The following is a 22,483-nucleotide window of genomic DNA, read 5'->3' on the forward strand; positions in this document are numbered from 1 at the left end:
GTCCTGGTTGGTTTTTCACCATCAATAAGGCGTGGAGGAAGACGAGGGCAGGACACATTGTTGACAGAAAAGTCTCCCTTTTAAAAAAAAACCTGGAATCTCTACTCAAAAAATGTTAATAAGGTGTTTTTATTCCAGCAATTAGATTTACAAAGTGAAAGTAAAAAATATGACATGGCTCATTCATGCAACACAAGATATTTCAAGCCATCTTTTGATATCATTTTGATGATCTCAAAATTCTAACAAATAAATCCTTGACATGATTTACTTTGCAAGTAATGACTTTATATCACATATTAGTTTCATATTTGAAGTTGAACTGCTGACGTGAATGAACTTTTGCAAGATATTCACATTTTTCGAGTTTCACTTTGTGGGGAGGCGTGGCCTGCGGACCTGCAGCGAAGCGGGGTGTGTCAGGCTCGTCTTCGAGATTAGTGACAGGTGCGTAGATGACACAGCTGTGAGTGTTTGTCTGATCACCTGTCGCTCTGTTAAAGGCAGCAGTCGGGAAGGAGAGGGGGGTTGTTGATGGTGGAGAACGAGCAAGATAAAACGTTAACATGGCTGAAAAGCACAACGTATTGAAAAATAAATCATTGTTCACAAAGATGAACACGGCGGTCATGTCCGTCATTGGCGGTCCAGAGAACCTGGAGGAGTTCACTTGTATACTGCAAATATCATAAATCATAGTTGAATCTTTTTGCCCTTGGGGCCAATATATTATTTATTTAACACAAACATTTGGCTTAGGAAAGACTGGTTAGAAAAATAAGTACAAAATTAAATATACTGCAATAAAGGGACTCAAATAACTGATGAAAAATGTATTTAAATACAACTATGTTGCGCTAAAATAAACTAATAATATATTTTATTTGTAAAAAATAACTTTACATTGAGTAAACGACCTCAAAGTGCTACAGTGTATTGAAAAATAAATAAATACAAATAAAAAGATAATAAAAAAATAAATAAAAATTAAAACTAGAACAGCCAAATAGCTAAAACTAGTATGAATATATCTAAAAAAATGTTGTTGTTTTTTAAAAGAAAGGTTTTTAAGCCATATGGTCATGAACTTTGGGTTATGACCGAAAGGACAAGATCACGGGTACAAGCGGCCGAAATGAGTTTCCTCCGCCGGGTGGCGGGGCTCTCCCTTAGAGATAGGGTGAGAAGCTCTCTCATCCGGGGGGAGCTCAAAGTAAAGCCGCTGCTCCTCCACATCGAGAGGAGCCAGATGAGGTGGTTCGGGCATCTGGTCAGGATGCCACCCGAGCGCCTCCCTAAGGAGGTGTTTAGGGCATGTCCGACCGGTAGGAGGCCACGGGGAAGACCCAGGACACGTTGGGAAGACTATGTCTCCCGGCTGGCCTGGGAACGCCTCGGGATCCCCCGGGAGGAGCTGGACGAAGTGGCTGGGGAGAGGGAAGTCTGGGCTTCCCTGCTTAGGCTGCTGCCCCCGCGACCCGACCTCGGATAAGCGGAAGAAGATGGATGGATGGATGGGTTTTTAAGCCTTTTTTAAAAGCATCCACAGTCTGTGGTGCCCTCAGGTGCGTTCCACAGCCTGTCCGGAGCGGAGGTGTCGTGTGGAGGATTTGGGGCTGAGTAGTTCTTTGAGGTAGAGGGGGGCATTTCCATGGAGGCACTGGTGGGTTAGTAGGGAGACTTTGTATTCAATCCTGAGTGGAACAGGAGGCCAGTGAAGGGATTTGAGAGTTGGTGTGATATGGTCATATTTCCGCACTCTCATCAGGATCCTAGCAGCACTATTCTGTAATAGTGTAATAATAATAATAATGAATATGTTTCTTAACGACATTAAACTGTCAATAAAATTAAAGTGCGCCACCATTTTGTCATAATTTTTGCGCTTAAAGAGGGATTCAGATGCAGCATGGATAGTGTTTTCAAGTGAAGTGACATTAGACATTGTCAAATGTTTAAACGCCAGAAGAATCATTGAGGATGAAGACGGTACCTTTGAACAAGGACAGTAATAACTAAGCAGCATAGTGGTCTCATTATTGAGACTTCCTCCTTTACAAGAAGTTGTTCTTTATGTAATTATTGGATTTCATATTTTTACTGCAGTATCTACGTGTACAGTGTAGTGTTGTCCTGATACCAATATTTTGGTACCGGGACCAAAATATTTAGGTACTTTTCGGTACTTTTCTAAATAAAGGGAACCACAAAAAGTGTCATTATTGGCTTTATTTTAACAAAAAAATCTTAGGGTACATTAAACATATGTTTCTTATTGCAAGTTTGTCCTTAAATAAAATAGTGAACATACAAGACAACTTGTGTTTTAGTAGTAAGTAAACAAACAAAGGCTCCTAATTAGTCTGCTGACATATGCAGTAACATATTGTATCATTTATCATTCTATTATTTTGTCAACATTATTAAGGACAAGTGGTAGAAAATGCATTATTAATCTACTTGTTCATTTACTGTTAATATCTGCTTATTTTCAGTTCCAACACTTCTGTTAAAATGTAATAATCACTTATTTTTCTGTTGTTAGATACTTTACATTAGTTTTGGATGATACCACAAATTTGGGTATCAATCCGATACCAAGTAGTTACAGGATCATACATTGGTCATATTCAAAGTCCAGGGACGTATTTCCTGAGTTTATAAATATTACATAATTTTTTTTTAAACCTACGGAGCCCCTAAAGGAACATGGGGTAAATGTTTTTTGTAATAATTTTATTTATATATATATATATTTTTTTTTAGACATGTATCTTGTGCGCACGAGAAACTTTTTATAAAGTAATACAAAAAATTAAAAAAAAATTAAGATTTATTTTTTCTCATGCGCATGAGAAACTATCTCGTGCGCATGAGATAAATGTCTAAAAAAAAAAAAAATTAGAATTTTTTTTTTTTTAAATAACTTTATAAAAAGTTTCTCGTGTGCACGTTATTAAAAAAAATAAAAAAAATACTTTTTTTTTTTTTTTAGACATGTAAAAAACATGTTTAGACATGACACGAGAAACTATCTCGTATATTGTAGCATCCCGGAAGAGTTAGTGCTGCAAGGGGTTCTGGGTATTTGTTCTGTTGTGTTACGGTGCGGATGTTCTCCCGAAATGTGTTTGTCATTCTTGTTTGGTGTGGGTTCACAGTGTGGTGCATATTTGTAACAGTGTTAAAGTTGTTTGTACGGCCACCCTCAGTGTGACCTGTATGGCTGTTGGCCAAGTATGATTGCATTCACTTGTGTGTGTGTGAAAAGCCGTGGATATTATGTCACTGGGTTACCCTATGTTCATGTACACAGCAGCGTTTTAAAAAGTCATACATTTTACTCTTTGAAACAGATACCGATAATTTCCGATATTACATTTTAAAGCATTTATCGGCCGATAATATCGGCAGTCCGATATTATCGGACATCTCTATTCATTAGTATCGCGGTGTGAGTGTGAGTACTTATTACACTAAAACTGGACTGGCGTAGTAACGTAACTCGTACGAGAGAGAGGTCATCAGAAAAAGTGGTGCCTACTTGTGCGTGGCAGGTGGCGCCCCCTGCTGGCAGTAGTGCTGCTGTCTGAGGATCTGCAGCTGCAAGAACTGCTGCTGCTGCTGCAGGATGCGTCCGTAAGCAGAGTCCATGTGCGCCGCCATGGGCTGCAGCTCCTGCTTCTGGTCCGGTGGGATGTACTGATGATACTTCAGCTTGCGTATCCGCGGCTTGGCCTCACGGCTCTTTTTGCCGCGGCTCTTTTCGCCCGGCGCCTTTGGCGGGCTTTGCTGCGGAGCGCCAAAACACATGCACGGTAACGTCAAACAAAGACGGCGGTGTGTGCTCTTGTACGTCACGTAGTGATGATGGCGGGTGTAAATACAACAACAAGGTGCGAGCGTCACCTTTGTCAGCAAAACAACGCTCGGCTGCGATGGAACCTCAGGTTGCTCGCTGGCACGGGGCGAGGCGGCGTCGGACGGCGAGGAGTGCTGAGGGAAGAAGAAAACAGAAATGTGAAGACACGACAATAAGGCAGGGTCTTCCAAAAGACATTCCCAAGTTATGCTGGCCCTTTAACACGTCGGTCCAACATGTCTCACAGTGTTGACATCTGTTTCAAGACTTGACTTCACCAACGTTTTGGTTTTTTTCTCCTCCTACTTGTTTAGTTCGGCCAGAAGGAGCCAATATGGTTCCTTTGGTCAAGTGCGAACACCATTATCTAGGGGTGTAACGGTACACAAAAATGTTGGTTCGGTTCCGATTACCTACTCAGTGGCCTAGTGGTTAGAGTGTCCACCCTGAGATCGGTAGGTCGTGAGTTCAAACCCCGGCCGAGTCATACCAAAGACTATAAAAATGGGACCCATGACCTCCCTGCTTGGCACTCAGCATCAAGGGTTGGAATTGGGGGTTAAATCACCAAAAATGATTCCCGGCCACGGCCACCACTGCTACCCTCACCTCCCAGGGGGTGATCAAGGGTGATGGGTCAAATGCAGAGAATAATTTCGCCACACCTAGTGTGTGTGTGACAATCATTGGTACTTTAACTTTACATACCTCGGTTTAGAGGTCACGGTTCGGTTAATTTTCGGTACAGTAAGAAAACAACAAAATATAAATTTTGGGGTTATTTATAGAGATGTCCGATAATATCGGCCTGCGATAGATGCTTTAAAATGTAATATCGGAAATTATCGGTATCGTTTTTTTTATTATCGGTATCGTTCTTTTTTTGTGTTGTTGTTTTTTTTAATTAAATTACCGTATTTTTCGGAGTATAAGTCGCACCGGAGTATAAGTCGCACCTGATGAAAATGCATAATAAAGAAGGAAAAAAAAACATATATAAGTCGCACTGGAGCCCGGCCAAACTGTGAAAAAAACTGCGACTTATAGTCCGAAAAATACGGTAACATAAAAAACACAAGATACACTTACAATTAGTGCACCAACCCAAAAATCCTCCCTCCCCCATTTACACTCATTCACACAAAAGGGTTGTTTCTTTCTGTTATTAATATTCTGGTAGGTTCCTACATTATATATCAATATATATCAATACAGTCTGCAGGGATACAGTCCGTAAGCACACATGATTGGTCCACTAATAGTACTAACCTTTAACAGTTAATTTTACTCATTTTCATTAATTACTAGTTTATATGTAACTGTTTTTATATTGTTTTACTTTCTTTTTTATTCAAGAAAATGTTTAAAAATGTTTTATCTTTTTTTATTTTTTTTAAAAAGCACCTTATCTTCACCATAGCTGGTTGTCCAAATTAGGCATAATAATGTATTAATTCCACGACTGCATATATCGGTTGATATCGGTATCGGTAATTAAAGAGTTGGACAATATCGGAATTTCGGCTATCAGCAAAAAGCCATCATCGGACATCCCTAGTTATTTATTTACCAAATTTGCAAAATCTTCCACCAAAAATATTTTTCTTAGTGTAATATTTGATGTGAAGTAATGGGAACCTTGGATAGGTCAATAATTCATAATAACATTGATTTTGATTCAATATTATGTTTTGAGCAATGACAGTTTGAAAGAAAAAAAAACAGCTTTGTTTTATTAGTCAACATTGCAACTTTTTCTAAATTACATTTCACCTTTAAGCTTTTTTATTTCACTTTTGTTATGTTTTTGTTTATTTTAACAGTATTTTTAGAATGTGCCGTGGGCCTTTAAAACATTAGCTGTGGGCCGCTAATGGCCTCCGAAGCACACTTTTGACACCCCTGCTATAGATAATAAAAAATTAAATCTGATAAATCTATGGATAAAAAGCAGAGCCTGGCGACGCATGCGCGTTTATCATAACTCTCTCTCTCTCTCTGTCTCTGCCCCTCCCTCACCAATGCTGCTGCATGCACAATTTGTTTTGTTTTTAACCCCTTCTTAACCCTGAACGTACATTGAAAATACACGCAACCCTAACTCAAAATGCCGGACATTTGAGGCATTTAAGAAACTCCGCCCTGACAGCTACGTAAAAGAGGACATGTCCGGTGAAAAGAGGACGCATGGTCAGTCTATCGTAGCCCGGTCGCTGCACAACGTGCAGTACGCTACTTAATATGTTCGTGTGGAAATTCGTTCGGTACACCTCCGCACCGAACCGAAACGGTTCAATACAAATACACGTACCGTTACACCCCTACCATTATCTGAACCCTGTATGACCAAACGAGTGGACTGACACCGCTTGCTCGTGAACCTAGGTAAAGTTCGCTTCATCCCACATCAAACTCAGTGGCCTAGTGGTTAGAGTGTCCGCCCTGAGATCGGTGTCGTGAGTTCAAAACCCGGCCGAGTCATACCAAAGACTATAAAAACGGGACCCATTACCTCCCTGCTTGGCACTCAGCATCAAGGGTTGTAATTGGGGGTTAAATCACCAAAAATTATTCCCGGGCGCTGCCACCGCTGCTGCTCATTGCTCCCCTCACCTCCCAGGGGGTGATCAAGGGTGATGGGTCAAATGCAGAGAATAATTTCGCCACACCTAGTGTGTGTGTGACAATCATTGGTACTTTAACTTTAACTTGAACACTACACCTACCAAAGACACGGAACAGTACCAAATCACTACTTAAAAAAGTAAATAATGGATCTTTTTGTACAAAAAACAGTATCTATTTATTCTTATGGAATTTTTTGACTTTCTACTTGAACAGATTAGTAAGTGAAAAATTCAATCATATGAAATAAATCAGTGTTTCTTTAAGGGAGACTGCCTGACTGAAACTTTTTTTTTGTAATGTTGCCTATCATTCACACTCACTATTAGGGATGATGTTTGATAAGAAATTATCGAGCCGATTCCTTATCGATTTTCTTATCAAATCCAGATAGGTTGTTGTATATGGAAAAAAACACAATATTTGTTACGTTACAGTAACGCCGTTATTTTCGGCGGTAACAAGTAGTCTAACGCGTTGTTTTTTATATTCACGTTACGTTACTGCGTTATTTTTTATGTAGTATCGGTTACAAACAGAAGATCTGAGTGCGTTTTATTGGAGAGCTGCAGTGTCGCCCTTCTGAATCTTCCTGTGTCACAAGCGGGAGAAGAGAAGAGGCGCGCTGTGTGTGTGTGTGTGTGTGTGTGTGTGTGTGTGTGTGTGTGTGTGTGTGTGTGTGTGTGTGTGTGTGTGGGGTGTCTGTGTTTACTAACAAGACATCATGGCGGAGCCGAAGTCGAGTTTCTTAACATGGAGATATTCTCACTACTTTTCTTTTGTCGAGCACAGAGAAAATAACATTTTAGTTCAACGTAAGTTGTGTCTTGGATCAAAGATCCTATCTACTGCCCAAAACAGCAATTAAAATCTGCTGAAACACCTACAAAAGCAACATGCTTCGACGAAGCTAGTAAAGAGAGACAGACCCCGATGCCACTTCACTTCCACCTCAGGATTTTAACGGAGGCACTGCTAGCCAGGACAACATTGATAGAGCAATTGCAGCGTATGTGCGAGAAGACATGCAGGCTATTTCTACAGTGGAGTCACCCGATTTCAGGCATGATACCGGGCGCCAAATGGCACGGAAAACATTTTTCAAGTACCTGGACAGTGAGGACATAAACATGGAAAGCTACCTAAAGAAAACACTCCAAACTCTGCTCATCATTCAGCTGCTGTTGGCATGGTAACGTCAACAATGAAGTTTAAAAAGTACGTCGGTCAGGACGCTACAAGAAGTTACTTGAACATAATCAGCGCTAAGCACTTGTGGCAGGTTGCCGAGTCTGCATTCAAGGACAGTTGTTTTGACTTTGTTATTAAATAAAAAGTTGATCCAGTTCATGCTCATACTTAGATTGGTCAGATCTAGTCTGGCGGCTGGTGCCAAAACCCCAAATATGTATACTCCAAAAACCAGGAGGGTGTGCCTGGGCAAGGATGGTTTTGCCCTGTCGTAGTGAGAATAACAACTGATTTGATGCAAACGAGCAATCCTAACTGTCAAAGCCAATGATCCATTGAGTTGTAAATGGAAGTTCTGCATCTACAAACCCCGTTTCTATATGAGTTGGGAAATTGTGTTAGATGTAAATATAAACGGAATACAATGATTTGCAAATCATTTTCAACCCATATTCAGTTGAATATGCTACAAAGACAACATATTTGATGTTTAAACTCATAAACATTTTTTTTTTTTTTGCAAATAATCATTAACTTTAGAATTTGATGCCAGCAACACGTGACAAAGAAGTTGGGAAAGGTGTCAATAAATACTGATAAAGTTGAGGAATGCTCATCAAACACTTATTTGGAACATCCCACAGGTGAACAGGCAAATTGGGAACAGGTGGGTGCCATGATTGGGTATAAAAGTAGATTCCATGAACTGCTCAGTGAGGCGAGGGTCACCACTTTGTCAACAAATGCGTGAGCAAATTGTTGAACAGTTTAAGAAAAACCTTTCTCAACCAGCTATTGCAAGGAATTTAGGGATTTCACCATCTACGGTCCGTAATATCATCAAACGTTTCAGAGAATCTGGAGAAATCACTGCACGTAAGCAGCTAAGCCCGTGACCTTCGATCCCTCAGGCTGTACTGCATCAACAAGCGACATCAGTGTGTAAAGGATATCACCACATGGGCTCAGGAACACTTCAGAAACCCACTGTCAGTAACTACAGTTGGTCGCTACATCTGTAAGTGCAAGTTAAAACTCTCCTATGCAAGGCGAAAACCGTTTATCAACAACACCCAGGAACGCCGTCGGCTTCGCTGGGCCTGAGCTCATCTAAGATGGACTGATACAAAGTGTAAAAGTGTTCTGTGGTCTGACGAGTCCACATTTCAAATTGTTTTTGGAAACTGTGGACGTCGTGTCCTCCGGACCAAGAGGAAAAGAGCCATCCGGATTGTTATAGGCGCAAAGTTGAAAAGCCAGCATCTGTGATGGTATGGGGGTGTATTAGTGCCAAAGACATGGGTAACTTACACATCTGTGAAGGCACCATTAATGCTGAAAGGTACATGGAGCAACATATGTTGCCATCCAAGCAACGCTACCATGGACGCCCCTGCTTATTTCAGCAAGACAATGCCAAGCCACGTGTTACATCAACGTGGCTTCATAGTAAAAGAGTGCGGGTACTAGACTGGCCTGCCTGCAGTCCAGACATGTCTCCCATTGAAAATGTGTGGCGCATTATGAAGCCTAAAATACCACAACGGAGACCCCCGGACTGTCGAACAACTTAAGCTGTACATCAAGCAAGAATGGGAAAGAATTCCACCTGAGAAGCTTAAAAAATGTGTCTCCTCCGTTCCCAAATGTTTACTGAGTGTTGTTAAAAGAAAAGGTGATGTAACACAGTGGTGAACATCACATGAAATTCTAAGTTAATTATTTTTTGCAAAAAAAAAAATTAAGTTTATGAGTTTGAACATCAAATATGTTGTCTTTGTAGTACATTCAACTGAATATGGGCTGAAAAGGATTTGCAAATCATTGTATTCCGTTTATATTTACACAATTTCCCAACTCATATGGAAACGGGGTTTGTATTTTCCCTCCATGGCAGCATGTGGACGTGTCATTGCTCTGCCTCACCTGTACGGAGGAGCTTGAGTTGGAACAAGAGGACGTGCTCTCAGTCGAACTGGACGCTGCGCTCGGAGGTGTTAAGCAACGAGGTTCCACCGTAGATAAAGCATCAGTGTTGTCGTCATCGAATCTGTACACATCCACGCTCTTGTTTGCATCCACATCATCACCTGGAGGACAAACATCAGGCTGGGTTTTTATATCAGACTGCATTTTAAGACCAGGTAGTTTGTCTTGTTTTGCATTGGAAAAAGGATTTTGTCTATTTAATAATTGTTTGGTTGCCTTCCTCGGATTGCTCTCTCTCTCCCACGAGGTTGAAGAAAACAACAATAAAGATAAGAAACAGGAAGGAATGTGGAATATTCTTCTATTTTTGTATCGCTGCAACTTGGGGCCAAGTGTCCTCGCCAAATGGGGTTTATGTTTTTGTCATTATCAGCAGCACATAAATAACTTTTACGTGAGGCCAAAGACGAACTTCACATTTGGTCTCCAAAATGAATGCCTGACCCTAGCTACACTGCAAAAACTAAAATCTAAGTAAGGTTAAATATCTCAAATAAGGGTGATATTTGCTTATTTTATGTCTAATAAGATAATTCTTCTCACTAAGCCAGGGGTCGGCAACCCAAAATGTTGAAGGAGCCATATTGGACCAAAAATACAAAAACAAATCTGTCTGGGGCCACAAAAAATTAAAAGCCATATTACATACAGATAGAGATATAAATTGAATTAAGAGGACTTATAGGGAACTAAATGAGCTCAAATATACCTACAAATGAGGCATAATGATGCAATATGTACATATAGCTAGCCTAAATAGCATGTTAGCATCGATTAGCTTGCAGTCATGCAGTGACCAAATATGTCTGATTAGCACTCCACACAAGTCAATAACATCAACAAAACTCACCTTTCATGCACAACATTAAGTTTGGTGGACAAAATGAGACGGGAAAAGAAGTGGCATAAAACACGTCCTAGAAAGTCAGAGAAAGTTATACGTGTAAACAAACTACAATGAGTTCAAGGACCACCAAAATTAGTAGGACAAAACGGCGCTCGCCAAATACTCGAATCAGTGAAGCATTTTTAATACAAACAGTGTGCTTTGTAACAATTAGGGAGGTTTGTGTCATGTTTGTCCTCCTACAGAAACCATATTAAAACAAATTTTTTTTTTTTTTTCCCCTCATCTTTTTCCATTTTTCATACATTTCTGAAAAAACTCCAGAGAGCCACTAGGGCGGCGCTAAAGAGCCGCATGCGGCTCTAGAGCCGCGGGTTGCCGACCCCTGCACTAAGCAGATGTTATGTTAGTCTTTGACTTGTTTTAAGTGTTTTGGTCCTCAGTAAGATATTACAGCTTGTTGCTGAGATTTTATGACCTATATTGAGTAAAACATGCTTGAAACTAGAATATCAACTGTTGCAAAGCTGTGTCATCAACACTCACAGGTATAAAACTACTTTTTTAAAGTAATAATTTCTTATTTCAAGCATGAAAAAAAAAATCATGACTTTGACACAATTGTGTCTCATAATTAAAACAGATGACAGCAAATTGGACTTTGCTGTTTTATTTTCAATGAAACAATAGAAAACACGTACTCATATAGTAGTACAGTTGGCACAGTACAATAAACTGACAGTTAATATTTAAACATTTAACATGTGACATTTCTAACTATTTTGAACAGAAATAGTTAAATAAAGTCCTCAAAATTACAATTAAAAACATTTTGGCCAAGTTGTATATATGCGCACTAAATGACTGAAAGAGCACGCACTTGGCGCGATGATGTCATGTTATCGATGGAAAAATGCATTTTTAGACAATATGATTTGCCTGAGCGGCTAGTAGACCCCGAAAGTAACAAACGCTTGCCTTGTTGACTTTCCGTTAAGAACAATAAACTAGTTTTTAGTATAAGTTTGCTGATTTCAAGAAATGTCATGCCGAGCGCAAATCATTATGTCAAGATAATGGCACTCGCATTTACTTAATTTAAGAATATGTTTCAACATATTGAGACTTTTTTTTTTTTTTCTACCAAGAAAAGTGCACTTGTTATTAGTGAGAATATACTTATTTTAAGGTATTTTTCGGTTTATTGAGGTTAGCTAATTTTACTTGTTTTGGAAAGTCTTGACCAGCCAAATTTTCTTGTTCTATTGGCAAATAATTGTGCTTAGTTCAAATAAAATACCCATCATTTTGTTTTGTTTTTTTCTTGTTTTTGAACACTGTCTTTTTGCAGTGTAACACAACTGAGGCACATGAGAGTGTTGTAATGTTGCCTATCATTCACACTCACTATTAGGGATGATGTTTGATAAGAAATTATCGAGTTCGAGCCCATTATCGAATCCTTTTATCGAACCGATTCCTTATCGATTGTCTTATCGAATCCAGACAGGTTGTTGTAAATGGAAAAAAACACAATATTTGTTACGGTTACAGTTACAATATTTGTTACGTTACTGTAACACCGTTATTTTCGGCGGTAACTAGTAGTCTAACGTGTTATTTTTTATATTCACGTTACTGCGTTATTTTTTATGTAGTATCGGCTACAAACAGAAGATCTGAGTGCGTTTTATTGGAGAGCTGCAGTGTCGCCCTTCTGAATCTTCCTGCGTCACAAGCGGGAGAAGAGAAGAGGCGCGCTGTGTGTGTGTGTGAGTGTGTGTGGGGTGGGTGGGGGGGGGGGGTCTGTGTTTACTAACAAGACATCATGGCGGAGCCGAAGTCGAGTTTCTTAACATGGAGATATTCTCACTACTTTTCTTTTGTCGAGCACAAAGAAAATAACATTTTAGTTCAACGTAAGTTGTGTCTTGGATCAAAGATCCTATCTACTGCCTAAAACAGCAATTCAAATCTGCTGAAACACCTACAAAAGCAACATGCTTCGACAAAGCTAGTAAAGAGAGACAGACCCCGACGCCACTTCACCTCCACCTCAGGATTTTAACGGAGGCACTGCTAGCCAGGACAACATTGATAGAGCAATTGCAGCGTATGTGCTAGAAGACATGCAGGCTATTTCTACAGTGGAGTCACCCGATTTCAGGCATGATACCGGGCGCCAAATGGCACGGAAAACATTTTTCAAGTACCTGGACAGTGAGGACATAAACATGGAAAGCTACCTAAAGAAAACACTCCAAACTTTGCCTCTGCTCATCATTCAGCTGCTGTTGGCATGGTAACGTCAACAATTAAGTTTAAAAAGTGCGTCTGTCAGGACGCTACAAGAAGTTACTTGAACATAATCAGCGCTAAGCACTTGTGGCAGGTTGCCGAGTCTGCATTCAAGGACAGTTGTTTTGACTTTGTTATTAAATAAAAAGTTGATCCAACCAACGCCTATGTTTGTTTGATCTCCAGTACTGTACATCACTTTATATTGTGCTCAAAGGGTACAAACTCTTACTAAAACTTGGACTTTTGTCAAGGCTGCAACCCATTATTATTTACATTTGCAAACCTTTCTATTTCAAAAACTAATTAAGTTTGTAGTAAATGGAGGATTGTCATTTTGTTTTGTTATTTTCTTGTTTTTGAACACTGACTTTTTGCAGTGTAACACAACTGAGGCACAAGAGAGTGTAATCTAAAAGTGCATCTAGTATACCCTTATGCATTTCTTTAGCACTCCCGTCCACAGGCAGGATGTTCTTCTCCACCAGCTCCATGGGTCCAGGTCTGACAGCTATCTTCTCGTTGAGATCGTCTGCCAGCCGGGCCCTCTTCAGCTTCATCTGGGTGGCCTGCAAGGAAGGTTCTGCCTCGGTCTCTGGTAAAAGGGAACAAGGGAACAGCCTTATTTAGTTGCTTGAATGACCTGTGTGAAGTTGGCCGCCCCTTATCATTGCACATTTTAAAATAACACTGCCATTCGTTTGTGCTGGAAACATTTTTGTTTGTGTTGTTGCGGTTTTTGAATTATTCTAAAATACACTTTGACTAGTAACGTCCGTTTTGTTAAAATTATCCCAAACTTGTCCCCATTCGTCAGAGGTGGGTAGTAACGCGCTACATTTACTCCGTTACATCTACTTGAGTAACTTTTGGGATAAATTGTACTTCTAAGAGTAGTTTCAATGCAACATACTTCTACTTTTATTTGAGTATATTTATAGAGAAGAAACACTACTTTTACTCCGCTACTTTAATCTACATTCAGCTCGCTACTCGCTACTAATTTTTATCGATCTGTTAATGCACGCTTTGTTTGTTTTGGTTTGTCAGACAGACTTTCATAGTGCCTGCGTTTCAACAAATACAGTCACTGGTGACGTTCACTTCGTTCCACCAATCACATGCAGTCACTGGTGACGTTGGACCAATCAAACAGAGCCAGGGGTCACATGACCTGACTTAAAGAAGTGTAAAAACTTATTGGGGTGTTACCATTTAGTGGTCAATTGTAGGGAATATGTACTGTACTGTGCAATCTACTAATAAACGTTCCAATCAATCAATCAAAACTGTGAAGGAAAAAAAGACCCTTTTTTATTTCAACCGTACCTACCGTCAAAAGCCTAAAGACTGCCTGACTGCACAGTTCCTGTCTTCACAATAAAAGTGCCGCTCCATTGCGCCTGCGCTTTCAAAATAAGAGTCTCCGAAAGCCAGCGCAAACAAGCTAGCAAGCTACGGAGTTGGCCACCAATGTATTTCTTGTAAAGTGTATAAAAATGAATATGGAAGCTGGACAAATAAGATGCCAAAAACCAACTACTTTCATGTGGTATTAGACAGAAAGGAGGAACTTTTTTTCTCCTCCATTTGAAAACGTGGACGTTGTCAGCACTACTGTCTGATTCCAATAAATGCAAGTCATCAGAATCAGGTAATACACCAACTTATATTCTTGTCTTCATGAAAGAAATGAATCTATATGTGTTAAACATGCATGTATATTCATGTAAACAAAAACGGCAAAATAAATAAATATAAATTATATAATGTATATATCAATGTATGTATATATATATATATATGTGTGTATATATATATATGTGTGTGTGTGTGTGTATATATGTATATATATATATATATTTTTTATATATATATATATATATATATATATATATATATATATATATATATATATATATATATATGCATATGTGTGTGTGTATATATATATATATATATATATATATATATATATGATATGTGTGTGTATGTTACTCATCAGTTACTCAGTACTTGAGTAGTTCTTTCACAACATACTTTATACTTTTACTCAAGTAAATATTTGGGTGACTACTCCTTACTTTTACTTGAGTAATAAATCTCTAAAGTAACAGTACTCTTACTTGAGTACAATTTCTGGCTACTCTACCCACCTCTGCCATTCATTTGTGCTGCAATTTGTTTGGTCTATTATAGTGTTTATGTTATTAATGTATTATCCATAACCAGCCCCCCCCACCTTCCCAAAATCTCCCCAAAGTTGTCCCATACATTTGTGCTGCAAAAATGTTTGTTGTCTATTGTAGTTTTTATGTTAACATTTCACAGTTTTTATGTTATTAACATTTAATTAGTCATAACCAGACCCAATTTTGTCAAAATCTCCCAAACTTGTCTTATTCCTTTGTGCTGCAATTAGAGATGTCCGAAAATTGCTTTTTTTGCCGATATCCCGATATTGTCCAACTCTTAATTACCGATTCCGATATCAACCGATACCGATATATACAGTCGTGGAATTAACACATTATTATGCCTAATTTTGTTGTGATGCCCCGCTGGATGCATTAAACAATGTAACTTTACCATGAATTGATTAACGTGGACCCCGACTTAAACAAGTTGAAAAACGTATTCGGGTGTTACCATTTAGTGGTAAATTGTAAGGAATATGGGGCGGGGTTGAGGTGGGCAGAGTTTGGTGTATATTGTAGCGTCCCGGAAGAGTTAGTGCTGCAAGGGGTTCTGGGTATTTGTTCTGTTGTGTTTATGTTGTGTTATGGTGCGGATGTTCTCCCGAAATGTGTTTGTGATTCTTGTTTGGTGTGGGTTCACAGTGTGGCGCATATTTGTAACAGTGTTAAAGTTGTTTATACGGCCACCCTCAGTGTGACCTGTATGGCTGTTGACCAAGTATGGTTTGCATTCACTTGTGTGTGTGTAAAAGCCGCATATATAATGTGACTGTTTGTATGGTGGAAAAGCGGACGTGACGACAGGTTGTAGAGGACGCTAAAGGCAGTGCCTTTAAGGCACGCCCCCAATATTGTTGGCCGGGTGGAAATCGGGAGAAATCCGGCAGAATGGTTGCCCCGGGAGATTCTCGGGAGGGGCACTGAAATTCGGGAGTCTCCCGGGAATATCGGGAGGTTGGAACCGATACCGATAATTTCCGATATTACATTTTAAAGCATTTATCGGCCGATAATATAATGGACATCTCTAGCTGCAATGTTTTTTATGTGTCTGGTATTTTATCTTAATTTTTTTTATTAAAGTTTTATTATTCATAACCAGCCCCCCCTACCTTGTGAACCCCCTACAAACTTGTCCAAAATGTTTGTGCGGCAAAATAAAAACTTATATTTTTTTAAGTTAAAACGTTTTGTAGTTGTATGTTGTACTCATGTTCATAATCAGCCCCCAATTTTGTCAAAATCTCAAACTTGTTCCAATTATTTGTGCTGCACTTGTCCTATTTGTTTGTGTTGGGGTTTTTTTTTTGTCTAACTCAGGCCTGGGCAATTATTTTGACTCGGGGGGCCAAATTTAGAGAAAATAATGTGTCTGGGGGCCGGTATATCTATTTTTAGGAACACTAATACGAAACCTCACAATAATGTCTGATTGACTGCTAAAAATATTATGACAGACCGCCTTAAAAAACGGAATGGAATTATAAATTTTTTACTGAATGAGACACCCAGAAAGTACATGAAAATTAAGAATATGGGATTCACAATATTAACTATGAACGATAAAACACTGAATATTGACAACATATCTCGATCGACATATTTTACAATGAAGCGAAACAACAGCGAAATATGAACGCGAAAGGTAAAAAAACCCCACCTACAATCTGATACATCACTAAGCTTTAGAACTTTGTTGTAAAAATCTCCTTCAGCGTCTGTCCCTCTGACACCCGCATTTCAGGCTGGCCGTTTTGGAAACACTCTGTGGAAACGCTCCCCACCCACACTGCTTGGTGCCTCGTCTGAGCTGTTGTGACTTAGATTACTATAGTAACTAATTATATTACCATAGTAACTAGTAGGGAGGTCCGATAATATCGGCAGTCCGATATTATCGGCCAATAAATGCTTTAAAATGTAATATCGGAAATGATCGGTTTCTAAATTATCGGTATCGGTCTCAAAAAGTACAATTTATGACTTTTTAAAACGCCGCTGTGTACACGGACGTAGGGAGAAGTACAGAGCACCAATAAACCTTAAAGGCACTGCCTTTGCGTGCCGGCCCAATCACATAATATCTACGGCTTTTCACACACACAAGTGAATGCCATGCATACTTGGTCAACAGCCATACAGGTCACACTGAGGGTGGCCGTATAAGCAACTTTAACACTGTTACAAATATGTGCCACACTGTGAACCCACACCAAACAAGAATGACAAACACATTTCGGGAGAACATCCGCACCGTAACACAACAGAACAAATACCCAGAAGCCCTTGCAGCACTAACTCTTCCGGGACGCTACAATATACACCCCCCGCTACCCCAAACCCCAAACCCCGCCCACCTCAACCTCCTCATGCTCTCTCAAGGAGAGCATGTCCCAAATTCCAAGCTGCTGTTTTGAGGCATGTTAAAAAAAATGATGCACTTTGTGACTTCAATAATAAATATGGCAGTACCATGTTGGCATTTTTTCCCATAACTTGAGTTGATTTATTTTGGAAAACCTTGTTACATTGTTTAATGCATCCAGCGGGGCATCACAACAAAATTAGGCATAATAATGTGTTAATTCCACGACTGTTTATATCGGTATCGGTTGATATCGGAATCGGTAATTAAGAGTTGGACAATATCAGAATATCGTATATATCGGCAAAAAAGCCATTATCGGACATCTCTAGTAACTAGTATGTCATGCAAAAGTGCAGATTCCAACCATTGAAATACTGTGTATAGTTCAAGACTTACGGTAATTTCAAAACATCACCGCACATCATAATAGCAGTTAAAGTTTCCATCTTAAAGATCTAAAAAAAAGTATTTTGGAATTTCCGGCGGACCAGATTGAAAAGCTTAACGGGCCGCATGTGGCCCCTGGGCCTTAATATGCCCAGGTTTGTGTTTTTACAATTTTGATTTCTATTTTTTGTTTTAATTTGTTTTACCCTTTAAAATTGTTTTTAATTATATTTATTTTTATATTGGTTTTATATTTATTTATTTTTTGTTTTTATTCAGTCATTGGTGGAGCTAAGGATAATATTTGAATATTGTTTCTAATATTGATGTGCAGCACTTTGGAAACATTTATGTTGTTTAAATGTGCTATACAAATAAAGTGGATTGTGTCATGACGAGGGGTTTTTCGCAGCTTACTGCGAGATTTGTTCTCCCGGGATGCAATCGGACTAGACCGGACAAGGCTTGAAGGTAGGAACATTATTTAATCTCTCTAAAACTCAACGAAGTACAAAACAAAAAGGCGCACAAGGCGAAGGCACAACTTAACGAAGGAAACAAAGACGTAAACACTTAGCCTGAACTATGGACATAAACAAACAAGATTTACTGTGGCATGAAACGAGCAGCGTGAACTATGGTATCTCATGAAAACAAGCAGTAACAGAGCAATGTCGCCAGGACGACTAATTGGCACAAGAGGCTTAAATAATAGTCTCTGATTAAAGCAGGTGCGTGATCCGGAAACATGAGACAGGTGAAACTAATCAGTCGTCATGGAAACTAAAACAAACAAGGGAGCGCAAACAGGAACTCATGGAGTCTTAAACAGAAAATAACAAAAAACATGGTCCAGACCACAGATCATGACAGATTGGATTGGTCTGGTTTAACTATTAGTTTTTATGTAATGGGATGTGTTATGAATAATAAAACTTTAATAACAATTGTTAGACAAAAAAAATGTGCAGCACAAACGTACCACAAAGAAACTGGACAAGTTTGGAGTGGTTTTGACAAGATGGGGGTGGGGAGCTGGTTATGAATAATAACATAAAATTAAAGCTGCAAGCAGCGATGGACGGGAGACCGACTTTGAGGGCTCCTAAAATCCAAACCGGAGCAGTAATTAAAACTCTTTCATCAACTTTTAATCAGAAGGGTTCAATCTCTCTTCTGTGCTAATTTGAAGCCGACACGACAAACGCGCTCAGAGGAGATAATGTTTGAAAAAAGGTGACTGTTTTTACACAACCTTTGTTTTGAAGGGGGAATTGCAAACTTCCTGTTGATTTTTGCTGGGGGTTGTCAGTGTATGAAATATAGGTCTAAGTGAAACCTACAGAGAGGTTTTTGTTTCATGTCTCTACGACATTCCTGGGAGTTACAGGCAGTTTTGTCTGTGTTTTCTTCCTAGGGGGCGCTAGAGCGCAATTTTGAGTTTTGGAGTTTGGTTTTTTGATTAGATCGCAATTTTCGCCAGTCCTGAAATACAATAGGGTCCTCTGTCCCAAAGGGACTCAGTCCCTAACTACACAAGTCAGACCAAGAATGTTTGCAACACAAACGTAACGCAAACGAATGGGACAAGTTAGGGGAGATTTTTTTAAGCTAGTCAAAAATTTTATTTTAGAATAACTTGAATAAAGTAACGGCACACACAAAAACTTTTGCGGCACAAACGTAGCACGAACAAATTGCATTGTTATTTTCCACATTTGCAATGATGAAGGGGTCCGACTTCACACAGGTGCACCATGCTCGCATGAGAAGGCAGAGGACGGCTGGCTTACCTTGTAAGATGTGCATACGGACCAGCTCGGAGCGTGCGGGTCTGTTGCACAGTTTGTGTTTCAGAAGGTTTCCTGTCTGATAGATGGAACAAAATGTTAGCAATGAGGAAATACATTGACACAGAAAAGCTTGAGGGCGCTCCGGGTCTTACCCTGGCTCTCTCCAAGGTGCGAATACGCTCATGGAAGGCAGCAGGTGTTTTCAGAGCTGAAGGAGATGGAATCAGTGCTTAGTTTTAAAGGGGAACATTATCACAATTTCAGAATGGTTAAAACCATTAAAAATCAGTTCCCAGTGGCTTATTATATTTTTCGAAGTTTTTTTCAAAATTTTACCCATCACGCAATATCCCTAAAAAAAGCTTCAAAGTGCCTGATTTTAACCATCGTTATATACACCCGTCCATTTTCCTGTGACGTCACATAGTGAAGCCAACACAAACAAACATGGCGGAAAGAACAGCAAGCTATAGCGACATTAGCTCGGATTCAGACTCGGATTTCAGCGGCTTAAGCGATTCAACAGATTACGCATGTATTGAAACGGGTGGTTGTAGTGTGGAGGCAGGTAGCGAAAACAAAATTGAAGAAGAAACTGAAGCTATTGAGCCATATGGGTTTGAACCGTATGCAAGCGAAACCGACGAAAACGACACGACAGCCAGCGACACGGGAGAAAGCGAGGACGAATTCGGCGATCGCCTTCTAACCAACGATTGGTATGTGTTTGTTTGGCATTAAAGGAAACTTACAACTATGAACTAGGTTTACAGCATATGAAATACATTTGGCAACAACATGCACTTTGAGAGTGCAGACAGCCCAATTTTCATCAATTAATATATTCTGTAGACATACCCTCATCCGCGCTCTTTTCCTGAAAGCTGATCTGTCCAGTTTTGGAGTTGATGTTAGCAGGCCAGGGAAGCTAGGGTCGATATTCTTCTCTTGATCATCTTCGGTGGCATAAGGGACGGTGTGAGCCAAGACATCCAGGGGGTTTAGCTCGCTCGTCTGCGGGAACAAACTGCCGCCATTGCTTGCCGTGCTACCGAGGTCCTTTGTCCCTGAATTGCTCACACACTCCGGCAGATTCAATGGGGGTCTGGCGGCAGATTTCTTTGACTTTATCGTTGGAAATGCATCTGCTTTGAGCGTCGCAGGATATCCACACATTCTTGCCATCTCTGTCGTAGCATAGCTTTCGTCGGTAAAGTGTGCGGAACAAACGTCCAATTTCTTGCCACTTTCGCATCTTTGGGCCACTGGTGCAACTTGAATCCGTCCCTGTTCGTGTTGTTACACCCTCAGACAACACACCGACAAGGCATGATGTCTCCAATGTACGGAAAACAGTCTAAAAAACGGAAAATAACAGAGCTGATTTGACTCGGTGTTTGAGAAAATGGCGGATTGCTTCCCGATGTGACGTCACGTTGTGACGTCATCGCTCCGAGAGCGAATATTAGAAAGGCGTTTAATTCGCCAAAATTCACCCATTTAGAGTTCGGAAATCGGTTAAAAAAATATATGGTCTTTTTTCTGCAACATCAAGGTATACAGGTAAAAGCCAGTAAATTAGAATATTTTGAAAAACTTGATTTATTTCAGTAATTGCATTCAAAAGGTGTAACTTGTACATTATATTTATTCATTGCACACAGACTGATGCATTCAAATGTTTATTTCATTTAATTTTGATGATTTGAAGTGGCAACAAATGAAAATCCAAAATTCCGTGTGTCACAAAATTAGAATATTACTTAAGGCTAATACAAAAAAGGGATTTTTAGAAATGTTGGCCAACTGAAAAGTATGAAAATGAAAAATATGAGCATGTACAATACTCAATACTTGGTTGGAGCTCCTTTTGCCTCAATTACTGCGTTAATGCGGCGTGGCATGGAGTTGATGAGTTTCTGGCACTGCTCAGGTGTTATGAGAGCCCAGGTTGCTCTGATAGTGGCCTTCAACTCTTCTGCGTTTTTGGGTCTGGCATTCTGCATCTTCCTTTTCGCAATACCCCACAGATTTTCTATGGGGCTAAGGTCAGGGGAGTTGGCGGGCCAATTTAGAACAGAAATACCATGGTCCGTAAACCAGGCACGGGTAGATTTTGCGCTGTGTGCAGGCGCCAAGTCCTGTTGGAACTTGAAATCTCCATCTCCATAGAGCAGGTCAGCAGCAGGAAGCATGAAGTGCTCTAAAACTTGCTGGTAGACGGCTGCGTTGACCCTGGATCTCAGGAAACAGAGTGGACCGACACCAGCAGATGACATGGCACCCCAAACCATCACCCAACCATGCAAATTTTGCATTTCCTTTGGAAATCGAGGTCCCAGAGTCTGGAGGAAGACAGGAGAGGCACAGGATCCACGTTGCCTGAAGTCTAGTGTAAAGTTTCCACCATCAGTGATGGTTTGGGGTGCCATGTCATCTGCTGGTGTCGGTCCACTCTGTTTCCTGAGATCCAGGGTCAACGCAGCCGTCTACCAGCAAGTTTTAGAGCACTTCATGCTTCCTGCTGCTGACCTGCTCTATGGAGATGGAGATTTCAAGTTCCAACAGGACTTGGCGCCTGCACACAGCGCAAAATCTACCCGTGCCTGGTTTACGGACCATGGTATTTCTGTTCTAAATTGGCCCGCCAACTCCCCTGACCTTAGCCCCATAGAAAATCTGTGGGGTATTGTGAAAAGGAAGATGCAGAATGCCAGACCCAAAAACGCAGAAGAGTTGAAGGCCACTATCAGAGCAACCTGGGCTCTCATAACACCTGAGCAGTGCCAGAAACTCATCGACTCCATGCCACGCCGCATTAACGCAGTAATTGAGGCAAAAGGAGCTCCAACCAAGTATTGAGTATTGTACATGCTCATATTTTTCATTTTCATACTTTTCAGTTGGCCAACAATTCTAAAACTC

The 22,483-nt window shown here is 40.0% G+C and overlaps 1 protein-coding gene across 6 annotated transcripts in view; it reads right to left on the reverse strand.

Moving 5' to 3' along the window:
- Positions 1-22,483, reverse strand: part of mrtfbb (myocardin related transcription factor Bb) — a 221,873-nt gene that overhangs the window by 11,470 nt on the left and 187,920 nt on the right. For all 6 annotated transcript variants that reach the window (XM_061981981.2, XM_061981982.2, XM_061981980.2 and 3 more), the window contains 6 exons: positions 19,711-19,766; positions 19,559-19,634; positions 13,246-13,407; positions 9,605-9,768; positions 3,910-3,996; positions 3,545-3,792 (listed from right to left, as the gene is read on the reverse strand). In XM_061981981.2, coding sequence (XP_061837965.2) covers positions 3,545-3,792; positions 3,910-3,996; positions 9,605-9,768; positions 13,246-13,407; positions 19,559-19,634; positions 19,711-19,766 — 793 coding nt within the window. The remainder of the gene's footprint in view (positions 1-3,544; positions 3,793-3,909; positions 3,997-9,604; positions 9,769-13,245; positions 13,408-19,558; positions 19,635-19,710; positions 19,767-22,483) is intronic.

Source organism: Nerophis lumbriciformis, linkage group LG24 (assembly GCF_033978685.3).
Source record: "Nerophis lumbriciformis linkage group LG24, RoL_Nlum_v2.1, whole genome shotgun sequence".
NCBI classification, from domain to species: domain Eukaryota; kingdom Metazoa; phylum Chordata; class Actinopteri; order Syngnathiformes; family Syngnathidae; genus Nerophis; species Nerophis lumbriciformis.